We start from the raw sequence: 14,119 nt of genomic DNA on the forward strand, positions 1-14,119 counted from the left end.
CCCACCCCCTTTTATAGTCGACCAATCGATTTGCAGGTCACGTCTTTAGTCAATGAAGAATTTCTTTAGTCGACTACAGAAGGTTTTAGGCCGTGTCTCAATTCCCCAAACTGGCCTTAGGATCACCATTTGAAGTGTGCATCGAAGGGCAGTTACGTCATTTCTGGCGCGACAAGGGCTGTCCCATTTCAACGCACCGACTGAATGTGCCCGACAAACCTGCCCTCCCCTTTGCACCGTTTCCATGGAGATTGGACGTAACTGAAGCTGCATCCATGCACACTTCACACACTTCTATATCCCATCATGCACCACGACTACGCAAAAAAGAGAAGAAAATGGAGTCCACTGCGCAATACACATTCAAATGTTCGTACTGGTTTACCTCATCAGTGCGACATGAAACTGTTAAATCTGAATAAAGATCTGTACAGTGTGTTTGATTAAAAAGGAGGAGAGTTACATGGAATAAAGGAATGTGCAGTTATTGACAATAAGAGACATTATTATCATGAGAAATTATTACTGCAATAAGAAAAATGTAAGAATGTTCGATTCTATTGTGTCAAAGACCAAGAGAAACATAAAGTCAGAAGAGTTTAATGATCCACACAGATAATGTGAACAATGAAGCAACGGACTCTGAGGAAAGGACAGAACAGACAGAACAGACAGAACAGACAGAACAGACAGAACAGACAGAACAGACAGAACAGACAGAACAGACAGAACAGACAGAACAGACAGAACAGACAGAACAGAGTCCTGAGACGTGCACTAAATCTTCATGTGTTCAGGTACATTCCATAGGTCTGCGCCCCCTGGTGGACACGTGTCATTTACCTTCGTGTTAGTAAATGAAGATACTATTTTGATGTAGCTGCACTGCTAGAAAATACCTTATAATAATCAGATGAAAAGAACTGGCACAGCACAGAAGGGAAACAGCGCCCTCTACTGTTATTAAAGTGGTGCAGCCACTGGACAAAATACTGAACCATTAAACTGAAATATCCCACTATATGTACAACTAATCAGTGTCTCTGGTTTATAGACTATGAATGTGAAAATGATCCTGTTTCCTCTGTCTCTGTTATTACGTTTTCACAAGGTTTATTTTGTTTAAGTTATGAAGTAGCTACAAATGAGAAAAAAATCACCTCAAACGTTATATTTGTCTATTGATATTCAATCTAAACAGAAAGAAACGGCTGTGACGACGACATCTTGACTTTTCTTCTATTAAATAATAAATCATTAAAAATAACGTACGTAATGTATGTATCGTACGCTCAAAGACAGAGGTGGAAGTGCGGTCCGTGGTGTGGACCTGTCCCACTTCAGCAAGATGGAGACGACACTGAGGAGGACAGATTCTCCACTGGAACCTTCAAACTACACTTTGAAGAGAACTTTGAAGGGACCCTTCAAAAGGTGCATTTTTGCGAATTGAGACACGGCCTTAGAGAGATTCAAAATGAGAACCTTTGTCAGCCCAGTGCTATTAACTCAAAAATAATAATATTCTTTTTATACTTGTCCACAGTCCTCAAAATGGCGCCTATGGACATGAAAACCTGTCACTCAAACCTGCAGTTCATCGTAGCTGGTTGTGATCTAGTTGAAAATCCATCATTCATGCAGTGTGCACTTCTGTGTCTCAGGTGGAAGTACATGATAACGAGCGTCCTGGAGGTGGACGTGAAGCCCCGCCTCCACATGTGGTCCTGGACTCGGATTCGTCAGCACCGTCAGATGGTCAAAAAATACAAAGAACAGTACAAAACTAAGATCACCTCCAAGAAGCCCAGCGAGGATCTGCTCCGGAGGCTACAGGTGAGCGACAACGGGCCACAGGTGAGCGACAGCGGGCCACAGGTGAGCGACAACGAGCCACAGGTGAGCGACAGCGGGCCACAGGTGAGCGACAACGAGCCACAGGTGAGCGACAGCGGGCCACAGGTGAGCGACAGCGGGCCACAGGTGAGCGACAGCGGGCCACAGGTGAGCGACAGCTGTGGCCTGCTGGGGCGGAGAAGGGGGCGGAGATGGGGACGTGACAATACAGGAATACTCAAACATGCATGAATCACTTAAAAAACAGCTTTGAGTAACATAATGATGAGGGAACATTGTTTTGCGTCATGTCATGTGGATCAGTGGCTCTGTGGCTCTGTGGCTCAGTGGCTCTGTGGTCACCCGGAGGTCACAGGATCAATACATTGCCTAGTGTGAATATGGTGTGTGAGTGAATGTTGGTAGTGATCAGAGGGGCTGATGGCGCAGATTGACAGCCTCATTTCTGTCAGTCTGCCCCAGGGCAGCTGTGGCTACAATAGAAACTTTCACTGATTAAAAGTTTAAATTAAGTACAGAGCAGTGGGCGTATGGAGGCGGCGGTGAAAACGGGCATTGATCAAATGGACTATAAGTCGTAGTCATAGTTTGGTCGGGGTGAGACTTATACTCAGATGTGACTTATATGTGGAATATAAGTCTGAGTGTATAATTTCACATCTTTGTTAGTCACACTGACAGTCGCCTTTTTTTCTTCATTATTATGCATTTTTTTTACTTATACTCCAGAAAATAAGGTACAACTTAGAGAGGATAAATGAGAAGGGGACGAGAGAAGGGCACGAGAGAAGGGCACGAGAGAAGGGCACGAGAGAAGGGCACGAGAGAAGGGCACGAGAGAAGGGCACGAGAGAAGGGGACGAGAGAAGGGGACGAGAGAAGGGCACGAGAGAAGGGCACGAGAGAAGGGCACGAGAGAAGGGGACTAGAGAAGGGGACTAGAGAAGGGGACTAGAGAAGGGCACGAGAGAAGGGCACGAGAGAAGGGCACGAGAGAAGGGGACGAGAGAAGGGGACGAGAGAAGGGGACGAGGGAAGGGGACGAGGGAAGGGGACGAGGGAAGGGCACGAGGGAAGGGCACGAGGGAAGGGCACGAGGGAAGGGCACGAGAGAAGGGCACGAGAGAAGGGCACGAGAGAAGGGCACGAGAGAAGGGCACGAGAGAAGGGGACGAGAGAAGGGGACGAGAGAAGGGGACTAGAGAAGGGCACGAGAGAAGGGCACGAGAGAAGGAACACGAGAGAAGGAGACGGGAGAAGGAGACGGGAGAAGGAGACGGGAGAAGGAGATGGGAGAAGGAGACGGGAGAAGGAGACGAGAGAAGGAGAAACAAGTATAACGTGGTTAAAAGTTGATGTTGCAGAATAGTTGTGATTCAAGTCGTTTGAACCTCAGCAGATGTTTTTATGGCCTACAGAAAAGGACAGATGTTTTTATGGCCTACAGAAAAGGACAGATGTTTTTATGGCCTACAGAAAAGGACAGATGTTTTTATGGCCTACAGAAAAGGACAGATGTTTTTATGGCCTACAGAAAAGGACAGATGTTTTTATGGCCTACAGAAAAGGACAGATGTTTTTATGGCCTACAGAAAAGGACAGATGTTTTTATGGCCTACAGAAAAGGACAGATGTTTTTATGGCCTACAGAAAAGGACAGATGTTTTTATGGCCTACAGAAAAGGACAGGAGTGTTTAGTTGTTTGCATCTTTGATTGTAACGTTTCTGTTGTGCTCAGCGTCCTTCAGCCCTGTCTGCTGTTACTCACTCTACACCTTCATGATTTCATTAAGTGTTGTCTTCTAAACGTGGTACACATTAGAGGAAGGTGCATTCAAGTCTTTAAACACCGATCGATGTTTTGTTCCAGGAGCCGGAGAAGACGCTGGATATTTTTAACATCACATTAGCCAGACAGCAGGCCGAGGTGGAGGTAAGCCACAGCCTCACGTTAAAGTGTGGACGGACCGTTCATGTTTCATATGGTATCAGAGGTATTTAGTGTTTTACAGTCAGACTTTAGAGTGCTTCTTGGTTTGTAGGCGAGTAAAGCCGGCCTGAAGATCTACCGCCCGGGACTGAAGATGGAGGAGGAGGAGTCTCAGGGCTGGTTCGGCTGGATGTGGAACTGGGGCGGGCAAAGTGAGGCCGAGGTCAAGGAGGCCAAGAGCGGAGGTAAACACGGAAGACAGAATATACACTCAGCCTAAACATGCAGGGTTTGTGTGTTAAACATGTGTGAATGAAACAAAACACAACTCCAGGTCTGTGTATTGATATGATACATTTATGTCCATTCTTTTTCCTTTACCGTAGGTTTTGACGAGCTGCTGACTCCCGCTGAAAAGTCCAAACTCTACACAGCCATCGGTTACAGCGAGACGGCCGCCAACCCGAACCTGCCCAAAGACGTGAGCGCAGTAAATCACTAGTGTGACCAGAGACGGCACATCCCCCCGCGTCGCTCTCTACGTTTACATACACACAGAAATCCAGAGCGCTAAACGACCAAACTCACACCGTCTTTGCCCCAAAACATGTCAGACCGCTCTCGTCTCACTCTGCAGCAGGTCAAAGAACCGAATCAGCACGAACGGATGCTACGAGGCGGTCAGTGACGTCTAGTAACTTAGCATTAGCACTAAAGCAGCTATAAGGCTAATAAGACTTAAGGAACTGCGTTGAGAGAACCGAACAAAACGTCATGTGCTCAGTGCAGAGGCCGCAGTTTTGCCATCGCTGCTGATCGAAAACAAATGAGTAAACATCCAAACATAAGTATAATATTTCCCTGGCTGTTTTTTTACCTCGTGCAGTTGAATGCCTCTCCTTGCCTGCGTCTAAAGTAAATCAGACCGCGCTGTTACGTGCGGCGAGTATCCGAGCGCGCGCCGGCTTCACAGGATGTGTCATAGGGACGTTTGAGACTCGATTCACAGCAGCTGAATCGTTTTTCCTGGGTTTACATACATTTACATAACTAGTCCGGTGTAATCTGTGTCTTTCCTGCCGTGCGTGTGAGTGACGTCACCGCCGTATGTTACACCTGCGTAACCAGAGACCACACTTCCTCTGAGTCACCGTCTCGTGTTATGTAAGGCCGTCCTTCACTCACACGCGTCTCGCTCTTCTGTCTGCAGTTCGAGGACATGATGGTGAATTTCCACATGGAGAAACTGTCCGTATCCATCAAAGACGACAAGGACAAGAACGAGATCATCCGTCTGACCGTGGGAGAGCTGCAGTCCCAGCTGACGCAGAGGCCGGGGGCACAGGCCATCAAGTACGCCGCCGTTTATGTCACCTTCATTTCAACTCACAGTGACAGTAATGCACAAAATATCTAGCAGGCTACGATAGTTTTGATTTTGAAATAAAACTAAAATGTATTTTTCAACCACCACACGTCCTGCTTAAAGCTACTCTCTTTAACATGATATAGATGGATAGATATTGATAAGTTGACTTTTTTCACCAATAGATGACAGATGTAAAACATATTCCCCCCCGTCCCTCCACTTAGCAACGCTGTCAACCAAACCTGTTGCTAACGCTAACAGGACTGACTTTGGGGAAAGAAGGACCTGATTTGTCTGTTATTATTATTCATTTCTTGATTTACAGACACAATAGTGAAATAAAAACCCCAGGATCATGTAGAGGGTTAATACGAACATTTAAGACCAGAATGAGTCTGAAGCAGCAGAGACAGAGAGAGGAGACACAAAATAACATTAAAAAAAACCCTCAAAATGACACAAAAAAAACCCCCTCATATAACAAAAAAACAAAACAAAACATAATAACAAAAAATAAATAAACTCAAAATAACAAGAAAAAAAGAAGAAATAAACAAAAAAAACCCATATAACAAAAAAAAACAAACAACATAAATAAACTCAAAATAACTAAAAAAATAAATAAATAAAAAAAGAACCCCAGGATCATGTAGAGCGGGTTAATATGAACATTTAAGACCAAAATGCAGCAGAGACAGAGAGAGGACAGTTTTTACACAGAAAGTGAATTATTGAGTAGATTGCGCCGAAGTGCGCCCATGATCACTTCCTGTTTGGAACACAGCAGCTAGCAGGTTAGCTCTGTCCATTTATATAAACAGTGTATGGTTCAGACTCTTCTTTTGTCAGGCCCAAAGGTGCACACTGTCAGACAACAGTAACAGAGACGGCATCTAGTGGTCAAATGTGAGAATACAACGGGGCGGGTCTAATGACAGATTTAAAATGGTGAAGTTGGATATTTGTGTTTGTTACATTACTAAAGAGTGAACAGCACCTGTCTGCGCTGTAATAAATAAAATGATACTGTTTCTGCTGCTCCTGTACAGTGTGCTGACTGTTTGTAAAAGGCTGAACTTGTGTCCTTGTTCCAGACTCACGGCTCAGCTCACTCTGTTCGAGGTCACGGGCCTGGCCAATCAGCACCCGGCTCCCACGCTGCTGTCGTCCAGGAAGGCGGCAACGGGGGCGGGGACTCCTCTGCTCTGCATCCTGTTTGAGACCAACCCCCTGGACGAGAGCGCCAACCAGAGGCTCCACGTGACGTCGCAGCCCCTCGAGATCATCTACGACGCAGTGAGTCACGCTGCTGTACCCAGTTTAGTTTGTTAGCACCACTTTATAATAACTACCCCTTTAATTAGCCTTAATCAAGCATGAACAAATAGTTTAATAAGAAGAGTCAGGTTAGTATTTGCTTATGAACTGAGTGTTTCTTGATGTTTTATTAAGGCTTTAATACGTGTAGTTATTATAAAGTTTTTTTTCAGTTTTTTTTCTCCCATCAACCCAAAACATGCACCATATATAAAATAAAACCCTCCAGCCAGTCTGACCCCTGACCTCTGTGCAGAGTGTCACTGCTCCTGAGCAGAGGCCACAGCGGCGTTAAAGGACGGGTCAAATGCAGAGGACAAATTTCACTGTGGAGTCCATTGAGTGTACCGTAACCTTAAGGCTCTACACACGCTACATGTGTCAGCGTTTATGTGCAGAAACTCATGAAACCAGTGCCACGGGTCACTCCAGCAGGACGTCTGCACGCGGGTCACTACGAGGACAGACGCTGCAGCAGGACGTCTGCACACGGCGCTCTGCGTTTATCACAGGAAAAACACAATCAACCTGGAAGTGGAGCGTTTCTCCAGTGTTTCTCCAGTTATAACAGGTCTACAGTGAACATAACTCCCTGAATACAGTCGTATTCACGTCTGTGCAGTCTGTCTGAACCTGAGCTCCTTCAGACGATACTTAACTGCCCCACGCTGTGCTGACGGTAAACGCACAAATACAACACATGGTTTGTGTGTATTTTTGATGGAGATGTGCGACAGGCTGGATTCTGTTTTCGTGTGCAGCTCCACACTGGCCCGGCGCAGGGTCACCCTCCCTGTTCACTGTTGATGTTTTCTAAAAAGTACACGTCCTAAATGTCCCGTGTTTCTGCTCGTGCCGTGTGTCGTGGGCTTTAACCTCTCTGTGTCTCCTGTAGACCACAGTGAACGGGATGGCAGCGTTCTTCAGACCTCCAGACGACCTGGAGCTGGACGAACTCACCAACGCCACTCTGATGAAGCTGGAGCAGTTCAGGGACCGCACAGCCACCGGTCAGTGCTCCTTTTATTTATCTATTTAACCGTCCTAAACTAACGCGCCTCATGTGGCATAAACCTCAGCACAAACATTCACACAGTCACCAGGTCATCTGCTCTGTGTTTATTTCATTACTTGGCCTGAAGGTGTCGCCTGTTTGTCTCCAGTGATATTTTTTTATGCTTCAGACTATTGTGGAATGTTCAGACAAAACGATAACATCTCCAAAGAGGACATTATGTTTCAGATCCTCCACCAGAAAAGTCACAGAGTGCACCTTTTAAATATACTCATACTGAGATGTTTATGTTTGTATATTTTGTGGACTGTGCTGCTGCAGGTCTGATGTACGTGATCGAGACGCAGAAAACCCTGGACCTGAAGGTGAACCTGATGGCCTCTTACGTCATCATCCCGCAGACCGGTTACTATGACAACACTCAAAACATCCTGCTGCTCGACCTGGGACACTTCAAGGTACTCCACTGTCTGGGAAACAACATGGAATTGACATTTCTGAAGACAATTCAGCAATATATAGAGACCAAGACCTGGTTTAGTCCTGCTCTAGTCCTGGTTTAGATCCAGGTTGGAGCTTTACGTTTTTCCCAATAATATAAAGTGTTTGACATTAAGCTGCAGGTTTTAATTTCACATAAAAATCCCCCGTAATTACACAGACTTTTTGGACTTTTTTTAAACTAACTAACTGTGTTTTAACGACGTAGTTTTGCTCCGTCATTCGAGCTTAGATTAGAACCGCTGCCGTGGCGATTAACAGTCAAAACCAAATATTCCATCTTCGCGCCGGCCTAAAGTCCTCAAAATGTCGCCTCTAAACGTGAAGCGGAGACCCCGCAGTAGACGGTCGCGATGTCTCTCTGACAGATGTTGGTCGTTTCCTCAGATGTCGAGTCAGAGCCGGAAGCACCTGCCGCAGCTGTCCGTCACCTGCAGCAACATCGAAGACATCATGTCCAGAGCGTACGACAGCTTCGACATCCAGCTCAGCAGCCTGCAGTTCCTCTACAGCAAACCAGGTACAGTTTACAAACTCAGCTCAATGTGGAGGAACGTCAGAACAGTGTGTCGCTCCTGGACCTGTCCTCGTCCCAGCGCCAGTGGACACACACACACACACACGGCTGTAAAAGGACTCACACTTTTAGGGAGTGTTGTCGAACGTTTCAGTCATGTACAACACCACAAACATGTTTTATTCATTCATTCTCAGTCTTGGATTAAGATTGACACAGTATACAATATAAAACTAACAAATATTTGGATCTACATCTAATTTACAAGAGAGTAAGACAGTGTTTTAACATTTAAGTATGTTTTAAGTGCATGGTTTATAGAGCTGAGTATGAGTAGAATGAACCAGGCCTGTCTTTTATTTACTACAACGACTCTGGAACAAAATATTTTACAGCTCGGCGTTTGTCGTAGAGGCTTTTTCTTTTCAAAAACGAAGAGATTTTTGTTGTTTTAGTTGCGACATGATAAGATTTGAGCTGTAGAGAGTTGAATAAGTCACTTTTATTGCTTCATTCCGTGTTTATTTGCTGCAGCTCTTGACTCTTAACGATACTTTTAAAACAGGTTCACTGAAGTTGTCCCGCTTTGTGTCGGGGCGTTTCAATATTATCGTTTACTGTGGTATTTCTCTGTGCTTCATAATTTGTTATCAGGCCTGGAATGACCTTTTTTTCCTAACCCCGCGTGTTCTTAATGGACCGTCTCATTGTTTAAAGTGTGAATAGTAGTAACGTGTGTATTTCTGTGTCAGATGGAGACTGGAAAATGGCTCGTAAACAGAAGGAGTCTCCGCTGCACATCCTGGAGCCGGTGGATCTGAAGGTGGTGTTCAGTCGGGCCATGGTGGTCAAAGACTCGCGCATGGCCAAGTGAGTCCACAGTGTCCTCCATCACCTCCTGCGTTTAGCGACACACGGGTCAGATTAAGGCTGGATGACTTTTGTTTTGCACTTATACATTGTGTCAAAATCGAGGTTCTGCCGTATAAAAAACCAGCAAACCTGACTCCTGCGCGTTCAAAAGTGTCTCAGTGTGATGTTAGTGATGTCTGTGCAGGTACAAACTGTCCGGACAGCTCCCGCGTCTCTCTCTGCGGATTTCCGATAACAAACTGCGCAGCGTCCTGGAGCTGGTGGACAGTATCCCCCTGCCCGAGAGCCGGCGTCCCGCTCGCTCCAACCCACATCAGGGCTCCATCAAGGTACGGGCGCAAACAGACCAGGGTCCACTGCAAAGGGGGCGGGGCAAAAGCTCTCAAAACTGTTATGTGTGTGTATCTGACCCAAACTGCACTCACAACACTACACCTGCAGGGGGAGCTCCAAGCACGCAAAAAACACTATTTATGCTTAAAAATGTAATAGAAAACGATGTATTTATATAAAGACGGGACAGATGTTAGTGTATTTTTGCATTTATATAAATCATTTTGTAAAATATCTGACTTAGAATCTTGCAGGAATCAAAATTTCACTTTAATTACGACTGAAATAATATTGTAAAACAGAAGAATCCCGTGTGGACGAGCGCTCCTGGCCGTTCTTAGGATGTGTCTTTCCAGTTTCTCACCCGTGCGTCTCTCTTCTTCCCTTCAGCCGAGGTCGTTCACTCCTCAGCTCACTCACAGACGCCCGCTGAGCCTGGCCGACCAGCGCTCCTCTGTCATCTTTGAGTCGTGTGAGACCATCTCCAGCCTCACCTCACTGGGTAAGACAGGCGTTTTACTCCCACAGTCTCACCAGAGCGTTTGATTTTACACTCAGACTGTGTGTTACTGTTTATATCTGCATTTTACTGAGCGTGTGTAGGGACAGTCTGTTTGAAATGTGCCTCATTCTTCTTCACTTACTGTAAAATGTAGTAAGTTTGAGCCAAAGGTTTCACTAAAGTTTGGGTTACTTAGATAAATGTAATGTACTATGCAAAGAACTAAATGTCCCTGTGTGTTCCTTTGTCTAAAACATGCTAACTCTGTGTTTAGACCAGACATGGGCAAACTGGCTGTGTGTGACCAAACTGTACCAAATTAAATTAAAATAGATTTACCTTTCCCTGTAATGCCAACGTTTCCCCAAAAGATGGCGCACTTCAGCTACATCAGCCTTGTTCTCACGTGTTACTCTCTTATTCTCTCATCAGCCCTTTGGCAAAAATGAGTTTATCAAAGAAAAGACAAGTGGACAGTGAGTGTTTAATACAGAGTGGACAACACAGTATTTTTTCACTGAAGTCCGATCAAAGGCCGTGTATCTGATATGACAAGAAACTGTCACATTTTGATCTTTGTAGATGTGACAGACTAATAATAAAGTGTTACTCAAACATGTGTGAATGAAAAACACAACTCCAGGTCTGATTGTGTGAGGAAACAGCGTTAGAACATGGATTAAAGCTTAAAGCTACAAGAATTTTGTGTGATATAGGACTTTTAAATGCTCCCATTCATCAAGTCATAATTTAAAATGTTATGATATCGTACAAATTCAGTAGGATATCTTTGGTGTCGTGTGTGTCCCAGGCTCGGAGGAGGACCTGTTCTACGACGCTCCCTCCTCTCCTCTGGACGATAAACCCTTTTTCCCTGACGATCCCAGGCCTCTGCGCTCCATCAGCAAAAAGAGCAGCCTGCAGGACGACGGCAAGAAGAACATGACCGACCTCATACTCAAGTTTGAAATCGACAAGGTACTCGCACTGTGTACTCTGTTACATCAGACCACAGAGTGAAATAAAACCCCAGGATCATGTAGAGGGTTAATACATTTAAGACCAGAATGAGTCTGAAGCAGCAGGGACAGAGGGGACAGAGGGGACAGAGGGGACAGAGGGGACAGAGGGGACAGAGAGGGACAGAGAGGGACAGAGAGGGACAGAGAGAGGACAGAGAGAGGACAGAGAGAGGACAGAGAGAGGACAGAGGACATTTAAGACCAAAATGAGTCTGAAGCAGCAGAGACAGAGAGAGGACACAGTTTAACACAGACAGTGAACTGGACAAAGAGTCGATGGAGCAGGAAGTGCACCATGATCACTTCCTGTTTGGAACGCGGCGGCTAGCACGTTAGCTCTGTCCATTTATAGATAGTCTATGCTAGCAGGTTAGCCATGTCCGTTTATATAAACAGTCTATGCTAGCACGTTAGCTCTGTCCGTTTGTATATACAGTCTATGCTAGCAGGTTAGCTCTGTCCGTTTATATATACAGTCTATGCTAGCAGGTTAGCCATGTCCATCAGAAATGTGCTCAGATGTGCCTCTGACCAAATGTCTTGTTTGTATGAATGGAATTTAAAATAACTACAACAAAAAATGCCAAAAATAGTACTTAATAACTTCATATTCTTGTTTTTGTTTAGTTTCTGACCAATATTCTACATGTTTAATGCCGTTTCCACTTGCTCTGGCCTCATTTTGTGTGAATACGTGACCAGGTTGTGTGTTGTAGCGCCCTCGTGTGTTTAAATCGACACATCGCCTGAGGATGGTCTGGTCACACACTGATATTTACGTCCAGTGTTTTGCTCTGTCTTTGGTCTGATCTCCTGAGAGCACCTCCAGTCTGAGTCATGTTGATGAGCGTGTTTGTGTTGTTGTTGTTGTTCATTAGTGTTTTTGTGTTGTTGTTGTCGTCGTTTAGTTCTCGGTGGAGCTGTGTCGACTCTCTGAGGCGGTGGAGGTCACTGTGCTGCTGCTGGAGGTGGAGGGTCTGGGCACAGAACTGAAGCTCAGGACATTTGACATGACGTCCAACACCTACCTGAAGGAGATCTGCCTCAAGTGCCCCGAGTACATGGGTCTGTGTCACGGGGAGGAGGAGACGGGGAGGAGGTGACGGGGAGGAGGTGATGGGAAGGTCACAGGGAGGAGGTGAAGGGGGGGAGGTGACATTTAAACGCTCTGCAGCTTTAATAATGATCATGATCATCTTTAATCGTAACTATTTGTGATCATTTTAACTCCATGTTTCAGTTTGTCCTGTGTTTAGTCACTTTTTATAGAAACAGAACAAAACAAACTCAGACTTGTTCCTGACGTTCTTTGCACGTTTCTTTAACATTCATGAGCCGCACTAAAGGTGGTGTTTTATTTAGATTTACACAGAACACGGCTCATCTCTCCTGGTTTTTAATTAGATTGTCATGTTTTTACACCATTTTGGATAAAAATGTCCTTTTAAATGTGGCACTAACTCGACTGGCAGTGATCAGAGCTGAAACACGACGAGTCCGTTTGAATAAATGTGTTTTAAAATGTCGTAGATTCCGAGGCCAAAGAGGTCCAGCTCATCACCACACGAGACAACTGTGAGGAGGACCTGCTCACGCTGGAGTACATCAAGGTCTGAGCCTCCACCACCGCAGCGTTGTGGCGTTTAGGACGCTACGCCAGGTTTGACCAGGGTTTGTTTGTGTTTTAGGCGGATAAAAACGGCCCCGAGTTCAAGTCTCTGCACAACAACACGGAGCAGATGATCAAGGTGAGCACGAGGGTTAGGGCGCAGAAAAGGATCTGAAGCACCGCAAAGACTCAAACGTCAACTAAAATGAAATGTAAAAACACAAGAACCACACACAGTCGCCTCCCAAACATTAAAACTCTATCTGACTGATTGGAACAGTCCAACAGCCAATCAGGACGCACGACACAACGGTCTACAGTCCAACAGCCAATCAGGACGCACGACACAATGGTCTACAGTCCAACAGCCAATCAGGACGCACGACACAATGGTCTACAGTCCAACAGCCAATCAGGACGCACGACACAATGGTCTACAGTCCAACAGCCAATCAGGACGCACGACACAATGGTCTACAGTCCAACAGCCAATCAGGACGCACAACACAACGGTCTACAGTCCAACAGCCAATCAGGACGCACAACACAATGCACGTCATACACTGTAAAAAAAAAAAAAAGCGTGTAAAACTGCACCACGAAAGGTGAACTGCGATATAGTGATGGACAACTGTATACCAGAATAAACGTCACTGCGAGTTTATTTGTACAGAGGAACTGAAAGTGTTTTACAGAACAAGAAAGACTTTAAAATCACACAAATGTACACATAAATAATCATCATAAAATAAACATTAAAACAGAAGAGGCAGAATAAAACCCTTCAGTCACAGCAGAGAAACAGTCTGAGTCGAGCTCTCACATCTTCAGGAACAGTGTCTCATACATTAATAGTTTAAATGTATAATGCCTGTTCTGTTGTGTGTTGTGTTGTGTTGTGTGTTGTGTGTTGTGTTGTGTTGTGTGTGTTGTCTGTTCTCTTGTGTGTTGTGTGTTGTGTGGCTCAGGTGACCTTCTCTTCTCTGGACGTCCATCTTCACACCGAGGCTCTTCTAAACACCATGAACTTCCTGGACAATCTCCTGCCCACAAAGACGTCCGTTCAAAAGGAGGCGGGCCCAGAGGAGCTGCCCACCATCCCCGAGGAGGACGAGGGCGAAGGGGAGAAGGAGGAGGAGAAGGGGGAGGAGAAGGAGGAGGAGAAGAAGGAGGCGGCGCTCGTCAGGAGGCCAAGTATGAAAAACTAAAACACAAAAGTGTATTTCTGAGTCATGAGGAGTTGATGGTGTCTGCTGTAGATTATGACAGAGGC

The 14,119-nt window shown here is 45.5% G+C and overlaps 1 protein-coding gene across 4 annotated transcripts in view; it reads left to right on the top strand.

Annotated features, from left to right (window-relative positions):
* The window catches only part of vps13a (vacuolar protein sorting 13 homolog A), an 89,858-nt gene that overhangs the window by 10,278 nt on the left and 65,461 nt on the right, over window positions 1-14,119 (top strand). For all 4 annotated transcript variants that reach the window (XM_055223978.1, XM_055223979.1, XM_055223980.1 and 1 more), the window contains exons 13-29: window positions 1,665-1,836; window positions 3,729-3,791; window positions 3,901-4,033; window positions 4,175-4,269; window positions 4,999-5,141; window positions 6,252-6,453; window positions 7,370-7,484; window positions 7,811-7,947; window positions 8,378-8,510; window positions 9,260-9,377; window positions 9,565-9,709; window positions 10,104-10,215; window positions 11,027-11,193; window positions 12,146-12,302; window positions 12,768-12,847; window positions 12,926-12,985; window positions 13,815-14,040. In XM_055223978.1, coding sequence (XP_055079953.1) covers window positions 1,665-1,836; window positions 3,729-3,791; window positions 3,901-4,033; window positions 4,175-4,269; window positions 4,999-5,141; window positions 6,252-6,453; window positions 7,370-7,484; window positions 7,811-7,947; window positions 8,378-8,510; window positions 9,260-9,377; window positions 9,565-9,709; window positions 10,104-10,215; window positions 11,027-11,193; window positions 12,146-12,302; window positions 12,768-12,847; window positions 12,926-12,985; window positions 13,815-14,040 — 2,258 coding nt within the window. The remainder of the gene's footprint in view (window positions 1-1,664; window positions 1,837-3,728; window positions 3,792-3,900; window positions 4,034-4,174; window positions 4,270-4,998; window positions 5,142-6,251; window positions 6,454-7,369; window positions 7,485-7,810; window positions 7,948-8,377; window positions 8,511-9,259; window positions 9,378-9,564; window positions 9,710-10,103; window positions 10,216-11,026; window positions 11,194-12,145; window positions 12,303-12,767; window positions 12,848-12,925; window positions 12,986-13,814; window positions 14,041-14,119) is intronic.

Source organism: Periophthalmus magnuspinnatus, chromosome 9, assembly GCF_009829125.3.
Source record: "Periophthalmus magnuspinnatus isolate fPerMag1 chromosome 9, fPerMag1.2.pri, whole genome shotgun sequence".
Taxonomy (NCBI): Eukaryota; Metazoa; Chordata; class Actinopteri; order Gobiiformes; family Gobiidae; genus Periophthalmus; species Periophthalmus magnuspinnatus.